The sequence below is a fragment of the Bombyx mandarina genome, chromosome 15 (genome assembly GCF_030267445.1).
Source record: "Bombyx mandarina strain Sakado chromosome 15, ASM3026744v2".
NCBI lineage: Eukaryota > Metazoa > Arthropoda > Insecta > Lepidoptera > Bombycidae > Bombyx > Bombyx mandarina.
In genome coordinates this window covers 13,169,272-13,181,343 of record NC_143221.1, presented here as the reverse complement: position 1 = coordinate 13,181,343, position 12,072 = coordinate 13,169,272, and the positions used below count along the sequence as shown (strand labels likewise).

Sequence of the window (12,072 nt, the reverse complement as noted above, 5' to 3'; positions counted from 1 at the left end):
AACATTAAATAAACAAGTTTCATAGCGTTTATATAAAAATGCTTAGTACAAGGATGTTTTCCTGTTTTTCTTTTTAACATTTGTTTTTTCGAAGTTTGAAATTCTGAATTTTCCTTAATTTATTAAGTTATTATATATTATTTATATTATTAAGTTCAGTAAATGAGTGATATTATCGTTAGTATCATAATTATACTGGGGATATTTACCTCCTGTAGGTGATCCTCCCAAGACATATTCGACCATTTTGACACCAAGTCCAGCTGTGTCACGAGGAGAGAGAATGCTGCCGGCGTCTCCACCGGGAAAAGTAACCCCACGACGGTTTCCCATCATTGCGACGCTGACATTGTGTTCGACAGCTAAATAAAAAAAAATAGTTTAAAAACTACAAAAAAAATGCGATTTAGCAGCAAATAAATAATAATAAGAAAACAAAATTATGAAATACAAATAATATTTCCTTTCCTCCGTGATCCGTTTACTTTATTTACATCTTTAAGTATTTGTGACTTTTTTATACATCCCATTAGATAATCACTCAAACTCATCCCCAGCAGCCGTTATTGTAAATTTAGCTACACATTGGGTGTCCCCGAAAAAGATTGTGTTTCTTTTCTATTCATTTATTATAAAATAATCATTTTAACTCTATGTAGAGATTTCATGGCACATCATGAACGTAAACATATTTTTATCGCAGAGACGGGCTAAATATTTAAAAAAATTTATTCCCAAATTGTATACTTTAATAGTTAATAGCATTTAAGATATACATTTCCCTTTGATACACCTTTTGTTTTACGATATATATCTATAATTGGAATAGGTAATTATAAAATAGATAGCATCATTAACGTCATGGAATTGGTTTTCATATTTCTTAATGGCAAACAATAAGTTATCGTTTGTGGACGAACGACAGTCACTGTCCACGTCGAAAGGACATCGCCCCCTAGCACTCCATGAGAACCGGCAAGCCACAGCCGTGATCGCAGAAAAAAAAAATTATATTAATACATGATTCCGAATTAATAAAGGCGAATATTCAATATTTAAAGCAAAATACCACGTTCAGTTATTCATTTACCGATATATATCATTGTGAATTCAATACAATACAGTGGAGGAGAATAAAACATAGTGAGAAATAAACATAAAATTTCTTGAATTTTTGGAAGAGGATTGTTACAGTTAAGCCTCTGCAAATTAGTTTAAGAAACGACTACTGTCGACATTTCATCAGTATATCCTAAATACGTGAGCCCAATTGACAAATCGAGATTAATGAATGCTTTACCTCAGAAATGGGCAAGACGATAACATACCAGGTTAAATAACAGCTCCTATCACCAGTACAGTATCTCATGCTTTATCAGTGGCACCACGTAACATCTTATCATTTCGCTGGGAAACAGTTATGGGTTGGAATTTAACATTGAACCATATTTCATTCAATCTTGTCGTACCAAAGCGGTAGCAGCAGTCGTTTTTTTTTTTTTGAGCCTTGAGAGGCTATTTTAGCGTAACCTTAACTAGTAGGTGAGCTCACGGGGTTCAAACCTAACGACGTTGCTAACACGAACCCTAGCAAGAGCCGTGTTTTGCAGAATCTACCACCGGATCGGAAACGCGACCCACTGAGAAGATCCGGCGAGAAATTCAGTGGGCTGTGTCTGTGGGTTAATTAACTCATCGAGCCCTTCGTCGCAAGTCAGGTTTAGCTTTTCTCGTTACTGCGAATGCGGTATTAATAAATAGTTTAGAATAGATAATCGCCAACCTTGAGCAGACCAAGTAGGATCACGCCACATTTGGTCGGGGTTCAATTGCAGTGGAGGCAGGTGCGGAGGGCCTTTGGTATCGCCACCGGCGCCTGGCCCCTTGTCCCATAGCTTTTTTGCAGCAGGTGCAATCTAAAATACATTTTAAAAGGTTAGTCTATCCTAGTTTTCTTTTACTTAAGTATAATTAATAAAAAATACAGTTTAAATTTTAAGTAACCTCTCTCTGTTTGTGGTAACAAAACTATCATTGACGTTGCTTAAATGGATCAATAAATTTACATTTAAGAATTAAATAAGGGATTAACACCTTTTCTTACATTTCATTTTTGAATTTCGGTTAAAATGGTCGTATCGAAATAAAAAAGTGCACTTTATCTAGCTTTGAACTCTTTGGATCTGAAAATTTACAAAGCTAAAAGTTTTCAACAATCGAAAATTGCAGCAAAATTATTTGATTAAATCATTGCAGACTACAGTGATAGATAGTGACATAAGTGACTATGTCGATTTCTGTCACGAAGCGCTTGGATTGCCTTATTTTGTTTTTAATGTATGTTTTAGTCTTTTAGAACTCTTACAAATAGATTCATTCTCAGTATCGAATTGGTATTTCCCAGACTTTGTTAGATATTCCGGCGTCTTAGTAACAGAAATCGACATAATTACTTCAGTGCGCCACGCAGGGCACCCGTGACCCATATGGCGATCAAAGAGTTAAAGAAGTGATCGGGACCCATAGACATCACAGCGTGATGTCCCCACCCACCTTTAGACACACGCGAGGTCAAAGCCTCAATTGTACACTATAGCGGCTGTCCTACCCCTCAAAACAATAATCACGACTGCTTCGCGTCTCAAATATGGGGAGGTATGGTATCTACTCGTACGGGCATAAGTCCACTTCCACCAGAAAATTCCGGTTAACGATCGTAGATGTGCTCGAGACAGCGAGTTCTACAAACTCATCATGTGTACAGTGAAAGAGTGGGTATAGAAACTAATTTCGTAATTTTTTTGGCACTGTAAACAGATAACTATACAGCCTACTTGCTCATGGTCACTCATAGTAATCAGCAATGGCAGGGGTACAGCCAAGCCATTGGCTACTGCTGAAGACGCTTTTCAAAACTAGTTTTTTTTTTTTCGTATATGGGTGGACGAGCTCACAGCCCACCTGGTGTTAAGTGGTTACTGGAGCCCATAGACATCTACAACGTAAATGAGCCACCCACCTTGAGATACAAGTTCTAGGGTCTCAAGTATAGTTACAACGGCTGCCCCACCCTTCAAACCGAAACGCATTACTTCTTCACGGCAGAAATAGGCAGGGTGGTGGTACCCACCCGTGCGGACTCACAAGAGGTCCTACCACCAGTAAACTCAAGAAGGTCCCACAATAGTACCACAGGTAGCAACGTGGAGGGAGAGGTTCATTTTACAGGCAGATGATGTCTGGCATAAAAAAGGTATCTGGAAATGCTCAGTGGATCATTGCAGTGATTCTAAATAAACCTGCTCCTAAACAAAATTATTGACAATTAAAATGGTTCTATCTGTATGGAATTAAAATGAAGTAGGCAGTATTTAGGAGCTCTATTATTATTTAGGAGCAGTACTCCCCACAAAATTCGACCTGCGCTTTATAAAGCATAATAATTATAAACTTTGTCCTGGCGTAAAGTATTATATCTCTCTGCTCCATTAAGTAGTTCAGACATTTTAGAAGTAAACTTAACTTTGCCTCTAAACAGCTCAAAATATTTAATTAAATTCTCTAGTGGACACTATATTGAGCATTCCCTATGTTATCATTAAAAAGCAATTTATGCTATTGTTGGGTAGCATAGAATTGATTTGCATAAAAAGAGTAGAGGATAGCACTAACTGCTCTTGAACACCAGCAGCAATCAATGGTCATGACATTTGGTGCCCTCAGCAAATGTCATGACCATGCAAACAACTCTAACAAAAAAACATGGCTACCCACCCACTTGCTGACTCCCTCAGGGAATTAGGTAGTTTCAAAAGATGTGGCCTCTATGAAACTGTTAAGGGCTTTAGAGCAATATGGAAACTCACTGCGAGAGCCTGACTCTTAGTCTCCACACCTGATTATAAGTAAGCTATTAACGGTGCCCAGTCGAAAGTTTGTGACTGAACCTGTCCTGACTTGCAGAGTGCAGTAAAAGATTGAGTAAAAGAGAATCTATCTTTTTTACAGACAAACAGGATAAGGGAACCTATGCAGAGTTGAGTGTACTACTATACACATCCACTTGCTTTAAACCTACATATGATATTTTTTTTGTAGAATCTTTCTGTGAAGGCTCCAAGATCACATCTTATCAAAGTGACAAAACGGCTTTTGAAAATGTATTAGATAATTTATATGGCTAGCACACCACATACAGATTTGTTTAATTTCTATTAAGTTTCAATCACATAAGATTTTTTTAAAACATGGACCTATGAAAAAATTCAGACTAACAAAGGATGTATATTTCCTCTACCTTTTGTATGAAAATTGACCTTAGTTACTGAAGATTTAAAAGTGTGACTAATGTGTTACTGATCTAACAATGTTTATCATTCGATTTGTAAATCTTACAACAACCTAGTTTTTCTATTTCAATTTATGTTTTCATCCTAGCCCCTAACATTTGTTTTACTTTTTTTGAAAATTTGAATCTGCAATTATGATCTATTTTAAACTTCTACATATTTTTCTTCATAGATTATTTATATTTCATTTATTTGTTGGTTTAAGCTTGGAGGCACTCTGACTTATTTCAAAGCTTTTTGTAGGCTCCTTTCCATAATACCTGAGTGGTCATCGTAAGGATTTATTTTTAATTTTTAAAAGATCACTATTGTGTAAACAAATACCAATTACTGGCAAATAAGTTTTAAAGACAGACGATAGACCAAACTAAATTCCTAGTAACAATAATAACCTATAATACTAAGGTTTTTTACTGTTGTGGATCAAAGAAACGAATCAATTTATTTGATTTTAATATGGACCATAAACTTTTCATATATACTACTACTACTACTACACTGTAGATAAATTGTTTACTGTTATATTATATGCACTTAATAGCTTTAAACAGTTTAATAATGCTCTAAGAAAATCAAAATGTTAACAACAATGATCATAATCGAGATAAACATCAACATCTACTACTCATTTACAATATGTAACTTATTTTGGCAACAAAGTTATTTATATAAAACAAGTTTTTTTTCGTGTTCTAATTATTTAGTTCTGAAGTTATTAAGTACATATAGATTTATTTTTACATCACAAAACATTTTAAGCCACTACATTAAGAAGCCTGCTTGGTTTTGTATACTTAGATATACATAAATAAACAATATAAAAGAAGTTGATAACCATTCAATGCCAAATAAGCATAAGCATTTCAGTGATGTTAATATACATTATTCCGCATTTCAGAACTTTATTCTGTAAACATAGACTTACAAACAATGCCTTAACACAAAGTTGAGAAACTTTGAAACTAATAAAACTGTTCTCAACTCTTTATTGAAGTTAAAAAAATATATTGTGATTACAACACCGCATAATTTATCAGAAAATTAATTTGTTGAAACTATTTAGTACTTGTGATTAGCGACTGTGGAACTAAAATTACAAGCTACAATAACCCATGGGCAAATTCAGAAATGGCGGACGCCGGTGACAAGTAAACAAAACAAAAACGAACCTGTTGCGTGAAAAAGCAAATTTTTTCACGTTTTGATGACTTAAAATAGTTTTCTAATGAGTTAAACAACAAAATTAGCAACAGCTTAACTCACCATGTCGGGGCCCATTCCCTTAACATTAGTTTGAAAAAAAAAATCACTCAAGGGTTTCATGCGTGCAAACCTCAAAGCACACGAAAGTTTACGGTCGAATTAAGAATTAAACAATTGTGCTAGATTATTATTCAAATCAATTTAGCGGTAATTTATCATAACTGATATATTAAATGCACTTCAGTTACGTATATATATAACTAGAATGATCCAAACACAAAATACAATGTTGACTTGTTTCGAACAAAGGACGAACGCTGACTTTAGCGCCTGCGTTATATTTCCCATAAACAGAAAGCGTCATGAGGAGCAAAGTTTAGCGATCTGTGTAATAGATGGCGCGCTAATGGAATATGGGTACATCCATAGATTTTAGTTTACGTTATATTTAAATGGTCGTTCCGTTTAACGAAGAACTAAGTTGGCAAATTACTTTAATCGAAATTCAATACTAGACAAAAATGACGTATTAGCATTTTTCCAAATATATAAATATATTCCATATAAAAAATTATATATTGTATAGTAATATTACGAAACTTTACAATAAGCTCATGTTGACTTAATAGTCTCTTTGTAAAATTTCAGAATCACATAAATTAATTAAATCACAAGTTATGTATAGCAAATAGGTCAATTTCACATTTTTTTTGTTAGATAATAATGTTGACATTGATGATTTTGTTCAATGCCCACTAATTCATGACAATTCTAATTTTTCCAAAAATTTATTATCATTTTTGAAGTAGATGAACTTAGTAGCCCAGTTCATTTTCGTTTCGTTTCATTAAATGGCATTCAGTTTTTACTTTTTCAAACAAGTTGAAAAATAGTGAAATTTCAGCTGTGTCAAATACTTTCTGGTGTTTGTATTGAGATTATTAACATTTAGTAATTTATTGACTAATTACTTCATTGCATCGATATAATGATTTACCTACACATGGTCATTTACTAAATTCGAAGCAGATGGGATATTATTTTATTGGTTTGATTGATTATATATTTTTGTGAGTAAGGCCACCCTGCTTTCTGAAATTTGAAATGCTTAATAAACAATTTATTAAATTAAATGTATATATATTTTACAAAGCAGATCAAAAGCACTATGTCATGGATTTGAAAAATAAAAGAATGTTATATTTAAGCTGTTCTGAAGATTTTTAATGAAAGTCTAGTGGCGAGCCCTATGTGGCAATAGATAGTTATTGGTTGAAGAATCCGGTGGTACTATTATTGTAAGATTGTTAACATGGTTCTATAAAATACAAGAATAATTGAAAACTTCATAACATATAATATTGACATTGATCAAATTCATTTTAAGTCATAATAAACAGATTGTAGAATAATAAGTATTAAAGTAAACTAGATGGAGTTCTTTTAATTTTGTTTGCATGAAGTGAATGATGTTTATTCTTCCATTTATTTTGTATGTTACAGCAAGACTTTTGAAATTGCCTCTTTGAAGTGTGAGGTATCCTATTATCAGACCATTCTTCCATCCCTCAATTATTTCAAAATCACTGTCATATAAAACTGTCTTCGTATGATTTTTACATCCAACTGATTTCACATGATAACAATAAATGTTATCAATCAGGCCAAATGAGAAGACATTAGGTGGCAATTGTGTTCTGATATAAATGTTTATTTTAAAGCCACTAAGGAAGCATAAACTCAATTGTTTCCTAAGCATTTAATTCTTGACAAAACAGAACTCAGAACTTCACTTGTATGTTAAAAAACTATGGTCATACAATATTTTCTTTCTCATAGGGGGTCAAAGCTTGCTGTACTATTTCACAGTAACAATGGTGGTACTCCATTATTAATGTTCCTCAATTAAAATGGCTGTAATATACAGAAAATGTAAATTGGAACTTTATTTTTAAGCACCAATGAAAAACAGACAAATCAACAATGTTAAGTATAATTTGAACCAAAGTTCCATAACTAATGACTCGTAATAATTGAATATTTTATAGTCACAGCATTTCTCATTGAAGAAATATTCAAAATCTGTAAAATGTTCAATAAGTTATGTACTGAAGGACTAAAAAAACTTTTTTCTAAGCTTTATTGTGAAGTGAGTCCAAAAGCAAACTTAAAAAAAAAAAAACAATGTTGCTATACCACATTTGTAGAGGGTGTTCTCTAAAGAATTTAATATACTTATTACTGTATTTGGTTAAAAAAACATCATTTGTTCATAACTTAATCTATAAAAAAAATTTACCTACTGCTACTATTAGTCTGTGCACATAAGTTTTTGTATTACAAAAAAAAAAAAATAGAACTTAACTTTAATCAATACTAACATTAAAATTCCAATAGTAACATATAAATTATAGAAGAATTTGTTTCATTTCATTGCAGTGCCTCAATCAATGTTCAAGTTTTATTTCTTTTATAGTATCTTTTTGTGTTAGTTTAGCTAGATGTTTAATGGCATTAAGCTATTTTTATTTTTCTTTCAATTTATGAAGTCGTCGTGGCCTAAAGGATAAGAGAAGTCGTCGTGGCCTAAAGGATAAGACGTCCGGTGCATTCGTTGTTGCGATGCACCGGTGTTCGAATCTCGCAGGCGGGTACCAATTTTTCGAATGAAATACGTACTTAACAAATGTTCACGATTGACTTCCACGGTGAAGGAATAACATCGTGTAATAAAAATCAAACCCGCAAAATTATAATTTGCGTAATCACTGGTGGTAGGACCTATTGTGAGTCCGCACGGGTAGGTACCACCGCCCTGCCTATTTCTGCCGTGAAGCAGTAATGCGTTTCGGTTTGAAGGGTGGGGTAGCCGTTGTAACTATACTGAGACCTTAGAACTTATATCTCAAGGTGGGTGGCGCATTTACGTTGTAGATGTCTATGGGCTCCAGTAACCACTTAACACCAGGTGGGCTGTGAGCTCGTCCACCCATCTAAGCAATAAAAAAAAAAAAAAAAAAAAAAAAAAAAAAAAAAAAAAAAAAAATATATATAATTTATCTTATTTCTGAGTTTTTAGTTAATTTTTTATCCAAGGACAAAATATTGTAACCGTATACTGCAAGCTACTCACACAATTGAGATGAATCTAATATACATCACCTACTAACGTCCAACAACAAGATGTAGGGTGCCACGGAATTAGATATAAATATGTTCAAAAACAGTACTCTTGTTCAGTAGTCAGGTAAATAGTAATTTTATAATTGAATCTAAATCATTATTAGTTGAATAACTTTAAAGGTGTTGTGAAAAGTTAATATTGCAAGTATTGCAAGCTAATTTGCTGATATTCGAAATGGTAAGCTGTAATTTACTGTATTTGATGCTCTAAAACTAAACTATGCAATTCACCAAAATTTATTTCCATCATAATCAATGGCCTGATTTCAAATAGTAATTTCTCTTATTCTTACCTGATTCCTTATTGTAGCAACAGGTGTAAGCCCAAGTTGACTTTGTCCTTGTTGCAAAAACTGGTTAGTTCCGGGAGCTAACATTCCTGCCTGACTTAAATACATGAGATGCTCTCCTGTTTTACCAATGCCATTCATGGCTTGCATCGGGTTAGCATGATGTTGATGAATATCATAAAGACCTTGTTGACCTAATTGTGCTGGGTTTTGAATGCTTTGAAGTGCAGGTATCATCATTGCACTGTTTTGAATTGTCAAACTGCTACCCAATGTATGGTTTTGCATTGGTGCCAGTTGTGTGTGAACCATGTTGGTTGTTAGATGTGCAGGGTGACTGCCAATAACAGAGGGGTTCATAGCCAAAGTTGAAACCGAAGAAGCAATTGCTTGATTAATGTATTGTTGTTGATTTGTTTGGGAATTTTTAAGCTGTATAGCTGGTCCTTGTTGATGTATATTATTCATTGTTATAGGTGTGGTATTTTTCCATTTATCTTGACTCTGAAATCATAACAAGATTCCAAATTTATTACTTATTCATTAAATTTCGATATCACAAGCTATCTACGTTTGTATGAGACAACTTCATTATTAATTAGTCATAACTACCACTATGTCAACATTTTTGAGGTTATGTTTATAGACAAACAAATTTAAGCATTCAAAAACAAACATAAACGAAAATATTTTTTTGTAATTAAATCATAGCTACCTCAGCAATAGTATCTTCTCCAACAGCCCACCTTTGCTTATGAGCTAGGGAAGTGAGTTCTCCTTCTTGTTGTTCACGTTGGAATACGTAATGCACTGAGGCATCGTCCTGACTGCGAGTTTGTGAAGGGCGCACGTTTTGCAACCCTGCTTCTCCCGCCTCTTCTTCTACTCCGGTACCTGGCCACTTCATTGGGCTACCGTGAGGTTCGAGCATTCAGCTTTACGACGATTTAATCTTTCCTACTCGTAAATGTATTCCGCTTTCCTGTTTACGGAATATATGAGGCTCCCTTTTATTTTTAACAAAAACAAAATAGTCTTCTGTTGTCAATAGTTTACATTATCTAGCTGACTAATTTTATTGCTAGTATTACAAAAACTTTGCCATTCAGTGACTTTTAAACCTATGTTTCTTTGTATTGACAGTAGTTTATCAAGCACGATGACAGCCGCTGGAGAAACCAAAATATTGCACTCGGTGACTCGGTACAACGGTTTGCTTGAAAAGTTTAAACAAAGGACAATTTGAAACTTCCTGTTTATACGATATTATATTAGTACAACTCCAAAATTTACTAATTATAGACTATTTTGTAGCATTAACTATAAACAGAAGTATTTGTCGGTGTCGAATACTGAACTGAATAAACACTGAAAAATTTACACTATTCACACAATTTCTAAACAAAACGACCACAAATATAATTACTATATGTACACAGAACTATTTACAATGTACAATTTTACAAAAAACCCGGTTTATGCCATTGGCTGTTGTCGATACTTTCTGATTTAGAAAAGGCGATTATCATTCTTCACTGTCTGTCCGCCATAATCGGTTGGTCGGGCAGATGCAGTGCGCGCGCAACGCGCAAAGTTAAACTATAAACATAAATACATAACGCGGCATCGTTTCATTTTACGCTTTAAATGAATCGTTTACTCACTTCACGTTTGTATAATAAATTCAAATTATGATTTTTTTAAATTACACTAAAGATTTGTAAATCTAATCCAATACATTAGGATCACATAGAAATTTAAGCATTGTTATTAATAATTATTTGCTTTTGTTTTCAGTCTTTTTTTTGTCTAAGGTGATAAATTTAAATTGGCCATAATGAATCTTGCTAAAATCTTGTAGAAAAATATTTCAATAAATGTTCGCGCAAATGTTTTTTCCGAGAAAAAATCAGAGTTAAATAAACAGTGCCATAGAACTTGATGTTTTTTGTAATGAAATTTTTGGCATCCTGTTCTTGTAAAACTTAAAATAAACAAGGTAAATGGAGCATTAACTATCATCCTATTAATTGCATATTCCATTGGTATATCGATTATCAATTTATGTTCACTTTTCTGTATTTGTCTTCGCAAGCCTTCTCTTCTTGCCTCCACACTTAGTCTGCCATCTTGGGCAACCTTTACACTGTTGTAGCCGGCTTTTTGTCAGATGTCGTCCATCCATTGATTATGTGAAAAGCATTCTAAGTCGAAATTAGTAGTTTCATACATTAAGTAATTTATTGTTTCAACTGTTCGATGACAGCTTTGAAATCTTACAACAAAAGTAGATACTATTAGGCCACAAAACTTAAAGTTTAACCCACAGACACAGCCCACTGAGTTTCACGCCGGTTCTTCTCAGTGGGTCGCGTTTCCGATCCGGTGGTAGATTCTGCGAAGCACAGCTCTAGCTAGGGTTTGTGTTAGCAACATCGTCAGGTTTGAGCCCCGTCAGCTCACTTACTACTTACTAACCCGGCGACGCTGACATGGTCTCTCTAGACCATAAGCTTAGGGAGAAAAAAAAACTGTTAAAAACTTGAGAAGGAGATATACAAAAATAAACTTGTTCTACTCATTATAAGCAATAAATACGACAAAAATACAAATATATTACTGCCCACTGAGTTTCTCGCCGGATCTTCTCAGTGGGTCGCGATTCCGATCTGCTGGTAGATTTTGCGAAGCACTGCTCTCGCTAGGGTTAACGTAAGCAAATTTTCTCAGATTGAGCCCGTGAACTCACCTATCCGTTCGGGCGTAGCTGAAGTAGCCCCTTAGGCTACCAGCGAATAGGTAGAAAAAATTAAAACATAATACCGCTCCTAGTAATGTTTTATTCTAATAATAAGATCCAAAAACTTCTGCAAATTTCAAACTTATTACGGCGAACGTTATTAAAATGCAAATACAAAAGAAGCTGTTTGAAATTCCGACAGACTGAGAGCGGACTAAAGGTGCCAGTGGCCTGTTCTGAGTGCTTAGTGCGAGTTTTTTAACGTTCTCGATAGCGTAAAAGTTAACTCATATTTGTATGGAATGGG

At 34.0% G+C, this 12,072-nt stretch overlaps 1 protein-coding gene across 15 annotated transcripts in view; it reads right to left on the bottom strand.

Annotated features, from left to right (window-relative positions):
- pum (pumilio) overlaps positions 1-10,628 on the bottom strand; it is a 76,565-nt gene extending 65,937 nt beyond the window's left edge. For 4 of the 15 annotated variants that reach the window (XM_089733358.1, XM_089733357.1, XM_089733356.1 and 1 more), the window contains exons 1-4: positions 9,741-10,597; positions 9,029-9,529; positions 1,784-1,916; positions 210-362 (exon numbers count right to left, since the gene is read on the bottom strand). In XM_089733358.1, the coding sequence (XP_089589484.1) occupies positions 210-362; positions 1,784-1,916; positions 9,029-9,529; positions 9,741-9,956 (1,003 nt within the window). In that variant the 5' untranslated portion in view covers positions 9,957-10,597. Of the gene's footprint in view, positions 1-209; positions 363-1,783; positions 1,917-5,612; positions 5,899-9,028; positions 9,530-9,740 lie in introns of those variants that run through there. The other 11 variants (XM_089733359.1, XM_089733361.1, XM_089733368.1 and 8 more) reach the window with 8 other exon arrangements.
- Positions 10,629-12,072: the final 1,444 nt, after the last annotated feature.